The following is a 15,227-nucleotide window of genomic DNA, read 5'->3' as shown; positions in this document are numbered from 1 at the left end:
TCATTTAAAGGTACAATGAAATGAAAGGTTTGAAGATAAAGTCATTGTCAGCACAACAAAGAACTTAGTAACATACACTTTCATGCAATTCTTCAACGTTTTATAGAATGGTAATTTACCAATGCAACATTTTAAGAATTTTTGAGAAAATTTGAGAATTTTTTTTTCCAAAAATAGAAAATGCTAAAGAGGTTTTCTGTTTCACATTGGAGTCTAAAATCATTTTTCTTTCTTTTTTGGTATGTAGCTCTATACTAAGGAATATACAATATGCAAAACACAAAAAATGGAAATAATGGTAAAATCAACAGCTGTCTGTTTAGAGATATATTGGTTAGGGTATTGCTATAACAATAAACATTTTTGTTTTTGGTTTTTTGAAACAGGGTTTCTCTGTGTAGCTTTGAAGCCTATCCTGGACCTCACTCTGTAGACCAGGCTGACCTCAAACTCACAGAGATCTGCCTGGCTCTGCCTCACAAGTGCTGGGATTAAAGGCATGTGCCACCACCACCTGGCACAATAAACATTTTTATTATACTTTCTCTTGATCAACAGAAGTACAACCTCAATGAAAAGGTAAGATGTTTATCTACTCTTTAAATATTTTATTGAAAATAATTTTTCATACAATATATTTTGATTATGGTTTTCCTTCCCCCAATTCCTACCTGGTCTTCCCCAAGTTCCCACTCACCCAACTCTAAGCCCTTTTTTTCTCTCTTTTTAGAAAACAAACAAACAGGCAAACAAACAACAGAATAAAAAAACACAAGAATCACATACACAGCTGTTTATTTTTAGTGGAATTTTTCAGACATGAATATCAGTATAGTAATGATTTGGAAGATATTATATTCTTAATAAGAGATGAGGGAGTTCCTCCTAATTGTACTCATTTCAGTTTGTGATAACAAACTGTCAGGATTCTCCAGGGTCTGAATCCCCGAAGTGAAGCAGTTAGATGTTCAGTACATAAAATGTGCATAAAATATAATTTCAAGCTCCCACTAAGAGCACCAATGCACAGCTCAAACCACTGCTACTTTGAAAAATGGTCCTTATTGAATTGTCAGCAAGAACTTACAGTTGTCTTTAAAGGAACGCCTGACTTAGCATGTAGGACTGTTTTAATGTTGAACAATGTTGTGGACACCATTTTTAATAATTAGCAAGGGCATAATTTAAAATTTACAACAGGAAAATGTCTTTGGAGAATATTTTACTTTTGAAATATATTTTGATTTCAACATTGAATATATTTGAATTCATAATATTTTTGGAAGGAAAACTTAATATGATATGAACAAGGGTAAGATCTGCTTCCTTGACAACAGGTCTGTGTTTTGGTGCTAAGCAAATGTGATGAATCCTAGTATTATTTTACTGGCTTACTCAAAACTTCCACTCAGCTCCTTAACCCATGTAATGCCAAAGGATACCATACAAGCACAACGTTTTTAACATTGTTTTATTTTCACAATTAATGTTTCCACTGTATAGTTCCAATGTACAGTTATTCTTTTTCATAAGCTAATATATAGAGAGTTTTTTTCACCACAGGGTTTCTCTGTGAAACAGCTCTTACCTTCCTGGAACTTGCTCTGTAGACCAGCCTGGATTTGAACACACAGAGATCCACTGCTTCTTCTTTCCGAGTGCTGGGATTAAAGGCCTGTGCCACCAGGTTAGGCTTACAATGTATATTTTGCACTAAAAACTTTTGTACAATGGTCACACAAGAAATATCTTTAAGTTTTCTTGAACCCTTATACATTGCTATGGACCCCTCAAAACAATTTATTACACTACATGCTTATAGTAAACATATGGTGTATACCACTACAGAATTGAAAACTATTTCTTTTTATGAATCTCTCTCTCTCTCTCTCTCTCTCTCTCTCTCTCTCTCTCTCTCTCTCTCTCTCTCTCTCTCTCTCTCTGTGTCTCTCTCTCTTTGTCTCTCTCTCTCCTCTCTCTCTCTCTCTCTCTCTCTCTCTCTCTCTCTCTCTCTCTCTCTCTCTCTCTCTCTCTCTCTCTCTCTCTCTCTCTCTCTCTCTCTTCCCCTGCCCCGCTTGTGTATGTCTGCATACACATTTGTGCAAGACTTATGTGTAGGTGCCAACAGATGTCAGAGGACAGCATCAGATCCCCTGAAGCTGAAGTGACAGGTGGCTATGAGATGCCCTTTGTGGGTTCTGGGAAATGAACTCTGCTCCCCTAGAGTAGTTGCAAGCACTCTTAATCATGGAGCCATCTCTACAACAACAGAGTAGAGATGTAAGACTAAGTGACAAATATTTAACAAATTGCCTACATTAGCAATGCTTCTAAGTGTCTCTAATGATGAGTGGAATTAAATTTTAGTGATGTGTTTGTTGTAAAGATACTTTTGTTAAAATCATGTGTTAGAAATCTATCTAATGATGATGGATACTCTTCTATAGACACTGGTGGAGAATTAGAGATGAACTAAGCATTGAAAGCAATTTATTTCATTTGTAATTTTATTTACATTTTACTTATTCTTTAATTTATACATAAAAATATGCATAGTAATATGATACCAAGCAATAATTCAATACCTGTATATATTATATACTCTTGAAGTAATTTAAACATAACAAGTTCTTGAAATAGCCGTCACTTATCATAAATTCATTAAAATGCATATATGTTTATGTTAGCCACAGTTATCCCACTGTGCACCAGCACACAAGAAAGTCTCATTCCTTTCTCAGTATGGTAACTTGTCATATCACCTACCTTAGTTTCTGCTCCCAGTCATTTCAATACTATTGTCAACTTTTTGAGTTAAAATAAATTTTACATTCTACCATTCAAATCAAAATATCACATTATATTTGTCTTATCAAGATAGGTATATTTTTTGTTACAGTTATCTATATGTATTATTTGCATGTCTTATGCATAGAATTCCTTTATTCATTCCTATGTCATATAAGTTGATATTGGCTTCTGGAAATGCTATTTAATGCTGTATGCTGATTTTATGTCATTATATTTTATAAAAAATTTTAACTGCTAGTAATTTTTAGTAAACTACTTGTGATATTATATACACAATACTACATAATTTGCAAAATATGGCATTTCACTGTGATTTTTTTATTTCTCCTGTTTTTTTCTGGCTGGGGCTTCTAGTACAATGTTGAATAAAAGTTATAAAATTGGGCATCTTTGTCTTGTTCTGTCTCTAAGGGAAATATTATTTTTTATTTGGTATGATATTAGCTGTTAATTATTCATATCACACAAAATGTTTAGTGTGATAAGATGTGTTCACTGCATATGAAATCTAATTCTTTCATACTTTCATATGTAAAAGGATGGAAAATTTATTAGATGCCATTTCTGTATGAGTCAGCATTGTGAATTATTTTTATCCTGTGTTCTCTTGTGTTGCTTTTTTCCTATCAATTTAACTACTAGTCTTGCTTTTGTTTCTGACATATCACTTGATTATGCCCAGTGCTATACTCAATGCAGCTTTGGATTTAATTTACAGACAGTTCAATAAGAACATTTCATCTACATTTACAAAAGGTACTAGCTTATAGAATTCTTCCGGTTGAATTGGCATCCTACTTTGTGGGTAAGGCAATGCGTGTTTATCTAATGAGTTGAGTTAGGAAATATTTCCTTCACCTCAATAATTTTTAATAATGTGAGGAGAATTGATTTTGTTCTTTAACTGTTTGGAAGAACTCAGTAGAAGCATCTCCTCTTGAGCACACTTGATGGGAGATCAGTTATGACTAATTCAATCTCATTACTCTTATTACTTGATTTTTGACTTGTTCAGATTTTCTATTTCTTCTTGATGCAGTATTGGCAGGGAAAATGTCTCCAAACTGACTCTTTGGGAATATTTTAACATACACATTGCCATACCTTTTCTAATAATAATCTCTAATGATCCATTGTACTTGTGACGTTCTACATTAATGTTTTAACGTTGAGTTATAATGTTAATGGTGATAATAAATAACACACAGCTTATTTTAGTGACAAGGATTGAAGTAAGACCACTAGAAGTGAGGGGAGTTTTGATATAAAAATATAAACAAGGTGAAGGATTGAGGAGTAGAAGAAAAAGAGGAGAGAAACATGGTAAGTAGGGGATTAAATAAAAATAAATTTAAACAGATACATGAGAAATTTTAAGATTATTGAAAAAATTATTTTACAATTTTAAACTCTCTTTTCTTTTTCGAAATTCTCAAAATTTTTTATTTGATCTTGTTTTAGGTTGAGAAGATCACACAATGTTTATGACAGTATAATATGACCATACTTAGGAATTATTTTTTCACACCACAATAAAGAGACTTTAAATTGATTTCATTGATCTATAAAGAAAGATATGACATATCTAAATCATCAATAGAGGAAAATGAGTCAACAAACTTCTCAAGTGGTATGGGATCTCTATTGTAAAAGAGTGTGACATTAATCACACTACATGCCTGAGGTAAGTTACATACTTCATTTAAGCTATAAAATGATATAGTTATATGGAAAAGATAGATTTTCTCTTTCATTCATGATACTCAATTGTATTTATATAATTTCCACCTTCATTCCCTGAATCAGCCATGTGAACTACTTAATACTTCAACTCCTCATGAATAACTAAAAAAAATCCCTATTAACAAATCACATATAGATTTTAATTTTTTGTTTACATGAAGAAAGGATTTTACTTTCTTTAATATGACAGAATATCTTTTCATTCCCCAATCTTTTCTTGTATTTAGTTTCTATTATATCATTGGTTATTCTTTCCTGTTTGATGAGATATATGCTACACATGACCACGCAAGTTGAAGAAAGCCATTGTGGCACTTTTAAAATTTCTTTAATTCCATAATCAAGAATACATATTTGCTGCTGCTGGACCCTTGAGTTTTCTAACCTGTCAGAAGATGGAACTTAAATTCAATAATGATGGCATCAGTGTTCTTCAAAGGCCACACAATATAATAAAATGTGTATGGTTTAAAAAGTAGGTAACAATGTAATATTCATAGAACAGATAAAAACTACATAGTGCTGTGGAGATATGGCTTGATGGATCACATTTAGTAACTTTATTATTACATTTTAATCTATGTGATAAAGGTGTTATGTCTGAGGAATTCTTCTGACATGATTGTATGACTAAAACAATTCTGATTAATGTCCTTTGTCCTTGATGTGGTATTTGTTGTCATAAAATTGTATGTATATATATATATATATATATATATATATATATAATTTAAAGTTGTGATAATTTTTTCAGGCACTACTGTTTAAATTCTAGATTAAAAGAAAATTCTCTATGACTGAAGATCAAAATCAGTGAAAATAATACAAATCAGAAATTTATGCAAGGAAGATTCCAACTAAAGTAGAATTCTCAGGAATTAGAATGGACCACCTCCTGTTTTCAACTGGCCTGAGCTAAAATTCTACAAATCACAGTCTCCCAGTTTGCTGCTTTAAATAATTTTCTCTTTCATTCTATTTTTCTCAGTAAAGGATCATGGTGCTTGATATGGCAAACCAGAGTTCTGTGACCACATTCATCCTTTTGGGGTTTTCAGAGTATCCACATCTACATGCACCTCTTTTTCTCCTGTTTTTTATTACCTACACAGTTACTCTGATAGGAAACCTGGGCATAATTGTGGTCAGAAAGATCAATCCCAAGCTTCACACACCCATGTACTTTTTTCTCAGCCATCTTTCATTTCTGGATATTTGTTATTCCAGTGTATTTACACCTAAACTGTTAGAAATCTTGATTGTGGAAGACAGGACTATCTCTTTCACAGGATGCATGACACAATTTTTTTTTATTTGTGCGTTTGTGATTACAGAAATGTTCATGTTAGCAGTGATGGCCTATGACAGGTTTGTGGCTGTTTGTAACCCCCTGCTTTACACAGTGGCAATGTCTCCTAAGCTCTGTGCTCTCCTTGTAATTGGAACATACATGTGGGGTGTATTCTGTTCCTTGACAATCACATACTCTCTTTTGCAACTTTCCTACTGTGGACCTAACATTATCAATCACTTTGGCTGTGAGTACTCTGCCATCCTCTCTTTGTCCTGTTCTGACCCCACCTTTAGCCAATTGGTATGTTTAATCATTTCTATATTCAATGAGACTTCTAGCCTCCTCATAATCCTGGCCTCCTATGTCTTCATAGTTGTGACAATCATTAAGATGCCCTCTAAAGGTGGTCTCCAAAAAGCCTTTTCTACGTGCTCCTCCCACCTGACTGCCATCAGCATCTTCCATGGGATCATTCTCCTTCTCTACTGTGTGCCCAACTCCAAAAACTCATGGCTCGTGGTCAAAGTGGCGACTGTGCTTTTCACTGTTATGATCCCCATGTTGAACCCTCTCATCTACAGCCTTAGGAATAAGGATGTGAAGGGCACAGTCAGCAGACTCATGAGCTTAAAACTGCATTCTCATGCATCATAATTCATGCATATGCTCTACTTTTTTATACATACATATATATGGCATACAAGTTGTTACACATTAATGATAATTGAAATTATGTTATGTTTATTTCAATTGTATATTCTATATATTGTCTTGAATATGCAATGCTTTTTACCTTGGTGACAATATATTTCCTTGCACACATATAATGTATTCAGCTTCATTACATGTGAAGTTTCTATATCAAATATTTTTAATTTTTTTTCTTTTCTGAATACTGTAGAAGTTACATTGAGATGGGAAATCACCTAGTCAACTCTTTCTAGTTTTATTATGCTTTAATTTAACTTGTGTTCAATAAATAAATAAGGCATACAAAATGATAATTGCTTCTATTGTATTTAAACTGAAGTTCTGGTAACTTTTTAAATCAGTAGTGTTGGGGGAAATGATTTTAATTTCATCTTAATGTATTTCATATAAAATCTTGTTTCACAGCACAAAAATACTGCGTTAATTTAAATTAGTATGCATTGAAAATATTAGGTACTAAGTGCACTACTTGCTTTTGCGTGTCCATGTGATATACTAGATCAATAAAATGTATTGAAACATTGCCACTATCAAAAAAGAATTCTTGGCCGGCGGTGGTGGCGCACGCCTTTAATCCCAGCACTCGGGAGGCAGAGCCAGGCGGATCGCTGTGAGTTCGAGGTCAGCCTGGGCTACCAAGTGAGCTCCAGGAAAGGCGCAAAGCTACACAGAGAAACCCTGTCTCGAAAAAACCAAAAAAAAAAAAAAAAAAGAATTCTATCTATTCACACTGTCTGTCTGTATGCATATGTATGACTGATTGGACAATCAAAGAGGATTGCCCTATCTTATGGATATTGAAAGTACAAATTATATTTTTTAAAGATTTATTTATTTATTCTGAATTTAGTGTTCTGCCTGCATGCATGTCTGCAGGCCAGAAGAAGGAACAAGATCTCATTATAGATGATTGTGAACCAAACCACCATGTGGTTGCTGGAAATTGAACTCAGGACCTCTGAAAGAGTAGCCAGTGCTTTTAATCTGGGAGCAATCTCTCCAGCCCCAAATGATATTTTGTTATACAATAATTCTACATAAAAAATTAAAAGATCAAGTTCTGTGACTCCTTTTACTTTTGAAATACAAAAAATGACCAAGCTGTTTTCCGTGTTGACTATTAAAAACAGAATAGCTCCCTGCACCTTGAAGGGGGGAGTTTGATGAAAGCAAGTGGTTTACGACTGAGTGCTCCAAAGTCTCTTACTCTCTACACACTGTCCCATTTGGGGTCTTTTTGTTAATTTCCATCTACTGTATAAAGAAGCCTTGCAGATTAATGCTGAGTGCTGCACTTATGTGTGGGTTCCAAAGTACGTCCTTAGGAGTTATTTTATGCTATATTCCACTTCATCATTGAACATATCAATCACATTTCAAGGCAGATCCCATGTACAGGAGTAGTTGGTCAACAGAAAACAGATTCCATCTTTTTTGTAGCAGGTATTTTGTTTTGATATTTTTTGCTATTGGACTTTTGTTTTGGTTTTCAGATTCTAAAAGAGTGGTTATGAAGTTAGGTGGGTACAGAAGTGAGTAAATCTGGATGGAGTTGGGTGTGGGGACAACTTAATCAAAACATACTGCTTTAATTTTTTTAAATAAATAATTAACAGAACAATGGCATGAAAGCAGAAAAGAGATTGACAGGGAAGGGACCAGGAAGCAGAATTCACAAGAACAATGTGTATCTGAAAAAAACAAAACAAAACAAAACATGGTGAAACACACTTTTCTTTATGTTCTTTAAAATAAAACTAATAACACTTTAAAAGTGTAACAGACCAAATAACTTGATTTTTTACTAGTATGTATAAATTATTGTCATATTGTAAATCACCATAACATTTATTTATTCTAAAGTATGCTTGAATGCCATAGGGAAAAAAAACCCACACTTGCTTATCTCCTTAGCCCTACATAATTCCAATCCCTAGTAACCACTATCCTACTCTTCTAAGTTTAGATTGGTATTTTTATTCTGCTTTGAAGTTTACCCACATGGTATTAAATATGCTTCCCCTTCCACCATTAATATTCATAATTGATATAATTTTTATTTAGGACTTTGTGTCACAAGACATTTTTTCAAAATGTATTACCTGGAAGAGGGAATCTCAACTATTCCAACATTGACATGACTTCTAGGGTAGATTTCAGAAGCTTTGTATCTGCTGTGGAATAGACAAATTATTTGGGTTGCCATTAATAATTAGTTAGTTATACTTTTCTAGGATCAGCAGATCTATGTATCCAAATTTATCCATGTGATTTACATTTGATTTTTTTTAGTCTATGAAATAGGGAGAAGTATTTTCTTCATATTATTTGTGGCTTATGAAAAACACTTAGCAAGATCCTCTGGGGTTAATTCCCTGAGGCTATGCTCTTACATGTGAAAAACACAAATGGTATCTAGATACAGTTTTTAAGTCTGACTCAATTTTAGAGACCTAGAATCCTATGCCTATTTTTCTTTATAATCAGCTTTAGTGCCATATTCTGGTTAAAATTGCCCATTCATACTTAAAAACTAAAAAAATACGCATGAATAGATATAGTACAAATAAATATTTTCATCATTTAATAAATTGGTAAAAATATTCTCTGATAAATAACCTCTAAAGAGTATCTGGTTAGTTTTGGCTTACTAATCTATATTTTAATTTTGAGGTAGATGACTCTGAAATCAGAAATCTAACATTTTCATCAGAGGAGCATCTCTATCAGAATTCTGTTGTTATTTTTGTGGATAACTATGAGTTTATTTTGGTGCATGTAATGCTACAGCACCCACAGCAGCAGTTGTTGCAATGGCAATTATTTCTATGATGGCAACAATAAGCCATTCATTAAAATATTTTGTCTTTTCAGTAATCTATCAAAGATTTGTATCATAATGCCACTAACAGGCCTTTCTACCCATGGTCTGGTCAGATTTACAGGCAACCATAATCCCATTCTTGACTTTAATAGATAAAAGGTATAGGAAATTATTTAAAGAAATAGAGTCATTGATGCATGCATATTATTTGCAACCAAAACAATGAACACTATTCAGAGAAAGAGTGTTAAGACTACCTACAGTGAAAACATAGGGAAACTTTACACAAGAATTCAACAACAACAAAACCCCCCACAAATATTAAAAACCTACAAGCAAACAATTACATCTTTGCTTTAGGCTAAGGAAAATAGCTGCATTCTTTTACTCAATGGAGCTCTGTCACTTGAAATAATTCATCATCTCTAGAAAGTAAAGAAAATCTCTAAATTAGAATACTCTTAGTTCATTGCCCATATGACACATTCTCAAAATCCAACACACTTTCTAACAATAAATTATGAAAGTTTATACACAAAATAATATAGAATTGGATATTGGCATTTTTTCTTCAGATTGACAATTTGTTTCTTTTCTTTTCTTTTATTTTATTTTACAATAGTATTCAGTTCTACATAACAGCCACAGATTCCCTTGTTCTCCCCCTAACAATTTGTTTCTTAATTCCAACAGTTTTGAAGGAAACTTTCCTTCCATATAGTATCATATTATCTGCCAAAAAGGATTCTATTATTTCTTCCTTTCCTATGTCTGAGATTTTAATTCCTTTCTCCTGTCTCATTGGCAGGGCTTCTCTGTGGTACTAAATATATACATATATGAAGGTGATCTAAATGAAATCATCAAATAATGAGGGAGACATAATTACAACTGGCCATCTTTTGTCACCAAATGAAGCTTCTAAAACCATGATTGAATTAAATCTAATTTAGTTGTGGGCCAAAGAAGTTCCATGGAAATTCCCAGGCTATATTACTGAAAAAAAACACCCACATAACTCACCTAACATAGAGAAGTCCAACATGTGCCTACGTTGAGCCTTCACCCCTATGTTATAGCATGTGACCAAGAACCTAAGACTAGATAGCCTAGAGATCTATAATAAAACTGAATACTACTGTTCTACTAAAAGAACATAGCAAGTAAAATGCATCCTAATGACATCTGCTATACTCATAGATCAGTACCTTGCTCAGTCATCATCATAGAAGCGTCTTGCTGCAGTAGATGAGAACAAATACAGAGAAATGAAGCCAAAAATTATGCAAAAAATCAGAGACCTTGGAACACTCAGCCCTAAACAGGCTATCTCCATCAGATCCCTCCTGTAAGGCCTGAAAGAGAACCTGCAGAAGAGGAGGTAGAAAGAGTGCAAGAGCTGGCGGTGATGGAGGACACCAAGAAACCAAGGCCCCTAAAATTAACATGATCAAAGTTCATATGAACTCACTGAGACTGAGGCAGCATGCATAAGGCCTGTCCAGGTCAACACCTGGTCCTCTGCATACATATTATGGCTTCCAGTTTAGTGTTTTTATGTGAATCCGGAATGTGTGAACAAGTGGGTCTCTGTTTCTTATGCTTTCTCTTGAGCTCTTTTCCTTCTGTTTGTTTTGTCCAATTATAATGTGTTAGTTTTGTTGTATTTTATTTTACCAACATCCCTTAGAGAAGCCTGTTTGTTTTCAAATGAGAAAACAGAAATGAAGTGACTGCACGTAAGAGGGGAGGTGGGAAGGAATGAGGAGGAATGCAGGGAGGAGAAACCATGATCAGGATATATTATGTTAGAAAATAAATCTATTTTCAGTACAAGAAAAAAAAGAGCAGGAAAAAATTGTCTGAGCATCAGCATCATTACTTCCTCATAAACCATGTTCATTTTCCGAGTGAGGACACGATGGACTCCTGGTGACCTGTGGGTGAGATCTTCCTTCCTTCCTTCCTTCCAGCTATCTCCTCTGTAACAAGTGTCCCTATTCAAGAGTGGTATAGCCTGAAGTAGGTGAATTTCTAAATGGTCTTATTAAATAAAAAAAACACAGAGCCAGAAATTGGAGTTAAAGCCTAAGAAAAATCAGAGTAATAGGAACAGCCACAGCTAACCTTACCTCACCAACTCACAGCTTCCAATATGAGATACTTCATGTCTACCCACACCTATATGCCTTACTGGTCTGCCATCTGATTTGCTTTCTCTGTCCAGCTACATCACTTCATCACTTCCTCTTCCTGTCCATCTCTGTCACTTCCTGTCTGTCTGTACAGACATTCAGACCTCCATGGTTAACTAATATTGAAATTTAAGGTGTGTGCCACCACACTTCACTGTTTCCAGAGTAGCTTGAACTCACAGAGATTAAGACAGATCTCTGCCTACCAAGTGATAGGATTAAAGGCATGTGCTAACATTGCATGACTTTTGTGTTTGCTTATAATGACTTGGTTTTTCCTCTGATCTCCAGGCAAGCTTTATTTATTAAAGCACAATGAAAATGTCACCACATTTCACCACAAATAAAATATCACTACAGAATTTTTGTTTTTCTACCCACATATTTTGTAAATTGATATGTTGAACATCATCTGGGGCAATTAGAGAGAGAGGGGGAGAGAGAGAATGAAGAAGAAGAGAATAAAATAAAATAAAGGAAAAGAAAGCCTAAAATGTAAACTGGTACAAAGGTCTGCTTGGTCATTGTTTACTCTTGCCACTGGAGGGTATCTCACTTTATTCTGTAATAAACTCTTTCTGGTTTTTATATGAAAAGGAAGAAAAACAGAAAAAGAAGTGTAACTACATTTTCTATACAAAAAGAAAACGTAATTTACTATAAGAGTGAAAAAAAAGAATGAAATTGCACACTCTTCTTCCCCCACTTCAGAGGCAATGCTTTCAATGTTTCTCTCATTATGACATTATTGGATTTATTCTGTTTACTGTATTCTCACATAGCTATTTTGTTCACTATTTTCAAAGTATAGCTTTCCTCTTACAAAATAATTAAATGGAAATTGGCAGGAAAGTATAATATCTCAAATTAAGAAATAAGCAGAATTGTTAGTTGTCAATTAGCCACAATAATTAAAGAGAAAAACAGAAAATGCATACCACAAAAGAATTAGTGGTTTAACTCATCATTTTAGATATATTTTCTCAGAGGAAGAAGCACTTTTCTTTAATTATTTTATTAGTAGAAGATTAGGATAAAGTCAGGAATCTCCAGAGTCTGCGTCCCCATGCTCAAGGAGTTGGATAGAGAACAAACAATACAGTGCTGAACATAATTTCAATACATTGGTCTTCTGCAGAATATATATGTTCTCCCTACAAATTTTTGACACTTTAGATAAAATAGCATTAGTTGTGTGATCTATATTAATTTTATTCTTCATGAACAACTTAATGTCTTTAAAAATATGGGAAATTCTGTAAGAGATTTTTAGTTTTGAAGAAGACAATGGATTCAATCTATTAGGATTCTATTACTTATAAATGTTTACCAAGAAAGTGTGGCATTGGGTAAGTTGCTTCAACTTTGGTATCTGTGTATTGTAACATCAGCCTTACTGAAATCCAGAGAAACTTTGTTAGAGAAAATCCTATATTAATTGAGGTGGAATAATATCTCTTTACTGCAACTATTGCTAATATTCAGCTTTGAAGTAATTTTTTTCTCCTAAGACCATTTTACTCTTTTCATGCAATGTTCTTATATCTTATGAGTTCCACAAAAACGATTTTAAACCAAACACTTAAGATAAGCTTTTTCCTTATAAAATGTAATGAACTTAAGAATGACAAATTATATTACACACATGAATATATGCCGAAAGTAGCAAAATAGTTGAGTTTTTTTTTTAATTCCACGAAAACATATGTATAAGGCACAGAACAGAGGGAATACAGTGTTGTGTGTTCATCAGTAAAATTCTCTTGGAAGAGATATTAGGTTGCTTTAATGGAGTATATATATGTGAAATTTAATCACAAAAATGATTAGAGGAAATAAGTAATTGGATTGTACAATAAAAGATTAATTTATGACATGGACTGATCTTTAGATATATTGGCAAAATAATTTGTTTTTATATTTCCTTAATTACTATGAAAATTAATGTTGACTACTTTCCATGTAATGTAGTTTTGTCATAAAGTGTGGTCAATAAAAATTAAATTATTACATTCAAGACTAAAGGGTTCTCCTGTTGTAATTTCAAAAGCTCAGCAGAATCTACTGAAATAGAAATTTTTGACAGAGCAAAAGGAAACAATAAAAGCCATACATAGAGGTAAAAGCTACACACAGAGGGGAGAAATGCATAACATTAATGTTGCTTGCGTATTATATGATACTGTATGTAGTCTCAGGATCCCTACCAAAAATTACTAGAACTTAGAAACAAACAAATTTATAGTTGTTATATATGAGATTAGAAGACATAAGAGAGTGCTGTGCTGTTAAAGCCATGAAAAAAGAAAAATGGGAGATTGTATACAACTGTTCCAAAAAAAAAAAAATGAAAACTTAACATTAGTACAGAATTTTAATTCTAAACTTACAATTCGGGTATGTAAGTTCATAAAACATTTTCCTTTCTTATCTTTTGATGTTGCTTAGAACCCTAGCAATCCTGTAAATACCAAAATTATCTCCAAAAACATGACTTTTATAAAAAATATTGCCAGGACATGTTAGTAGTGATTTTCCCTATTTGCCTTTTGTGTACTTGTTTGTTTATAAACAAATAAAAGAACAATTATAACATGGGACTGAAAATAAGTGTGAGATGTATAGAAGGAACTGTTACACTCTTTTGAATTCTCACCATAATGCTCTACTGCATATAGTATGAACATTTTATTATTCATATAATAATGATGTGTTAAATTTATATTTAATAACGTGTGAATATTATTTCACATTTTAGATGAAAATATTTAAAAATCTGCCCTATTCAAAAAGGAATGAGAAATAGGTAATGGTTTAAATCTAGAGTTGCCAATGGTGATGTAGTATCATGGTTTCTTTCAGTAATCATGTTTAGAAAAATATCCTTCATTGTATAGACAGGAACATAATTATGGATAAGGAACACAGTAATATTGCAAAAGAAGACTGAGCTTCCAAGTTCAAGAAATCAAAAGTCATTGCAATCATTTAATATCTTGATCTAATCTCATTTTACTAATTATTTCTGTTCCTGAATTATGATTAGGGAAAGCTTGCATGGTAGGTATAAACAACACGAAAATTTCAAATTATCACACAAATGCTTTCTTAAAAGATCTTTATAACTTAATTTATAGAATAACAAGTAACCATATATTGGGAAAATGATTTGTAACATATAATCAGTGGAATTTTTAAAAGATTTATTTATGTATGTATGTATATGAGTGCTCTGTCTATATATTCCTCTTCTCGCCAGAGGAGAGCATTGGATCCCATTATAGAGGGTTGTGAGTCACCATGTGATTGCTAGGAACTGAACTCAGGACCTCCGGAAGAGTAGCCAATGCTCTTAAATGCTGAGCCATCTCATCAGCCCTGCTGCTGGAATTTCAATTGAACCATTTAAAACATCTTTTTAGTTGATGTCTAGTGAGTGACTAATGACTGAATGCCATTGAACTGTGAGATGAATGCCAAATATATTTTACTCCCTATAATTTTTCTATTATATTTCTCATTATATAGTAAATTACTTAATTTTCCAAAGCAATCCCTTGTAAAAGATATAAAAAACATAACAATCTATTCTGATTGGCCATTTATCTCCTTCCTTCCTTCCTTTCTTCCTTCCTTCCTTCCTTTCTTT

General features: G+C 33.1%; 1 protein-coding gene across 4 annotated transcripts; it reads left to right on the top strand.

The window, feature by feature from the left end:
- The first annotated feature begins 1,003 nt into the window (after positions 1 to 1,003).
- On the top strand, positions 1,004 to 7,082 carry LOC102907321 (olfactory receptor 1165). 4 transcript variants are annotated; one of them, XM_076568675.1, is made up of 5 exons: positions 1,004 to 1,312; positions 1,564 to 1,687; positions 4,020 to 4,134; positions 4,273 to 4,495; positions 5,309 to 6,967. In XM_076568675.1, the coding sequence occupies exon 5, from the start codon at positions 5,552 to 5,554 to the stop codon at positions 6,500 to 6,502; it is 951 nt and encodes a 316-aa protein (XP_076424790.1). In that variant the 5' UTR covers positions 1,004 to 1,312; positions 1,564 to 1,687; positions 4,020 to 4,134; positions 4,273 to 4,495; positions 5,309 to 5,551; the 3' UTR covers positions 6,503 to 6,967. The 4 variants fall into 4 exon arrangements, with proteins under 4 accessions (XP_076424790.1, XP_076424791.1, XP_076424792.1 ...); XM_076568676.1 differs by having other exon boundaries at positions 1,004 to 1,687; positions 4,030 to 4,134; positions 5,330 to 6,842; XM_076568677.1 differs by lacking the exon at positions 4,020 to 4,134 and having other exon boundaries at positions 1,006 to 1,312; positions 5,309 to 6,842.
- Positions 7,083 to 15,227: the final 8,145 nt, after the last annotated feature.

Source organism: Peromyscus maniculatus, chromosome 4, assembly GCF_049852395.1.
Source record: "Peromyscus maniculatus bairdii isolate BWxNUB_F1_BW_parent chromosome 4, HU_Pman_BW_mat_3.1, whole genome shotgun sequence".
NCBI classification, from domain to species: Eukaryota; Metazoa; Chordata; class Mammalia; order Rodentia; family Cricetidae; genus Peromyscus; species Peromyscus maniculatus.
The sequence above is the reverse complement of the archived record's forward strand: the minus strand, read 5'-3'. Positions and strand labels throughout refer to the sequence as shown.

Coding starts and splice junctions, on each gene's coding strand:
- LOC102907321 (XM_076568678.1), top strand. CDS start 5,552: ATGGTGCTTGATATGGCAAACCAGAGTTCTGTGACCACATTCATCCTT.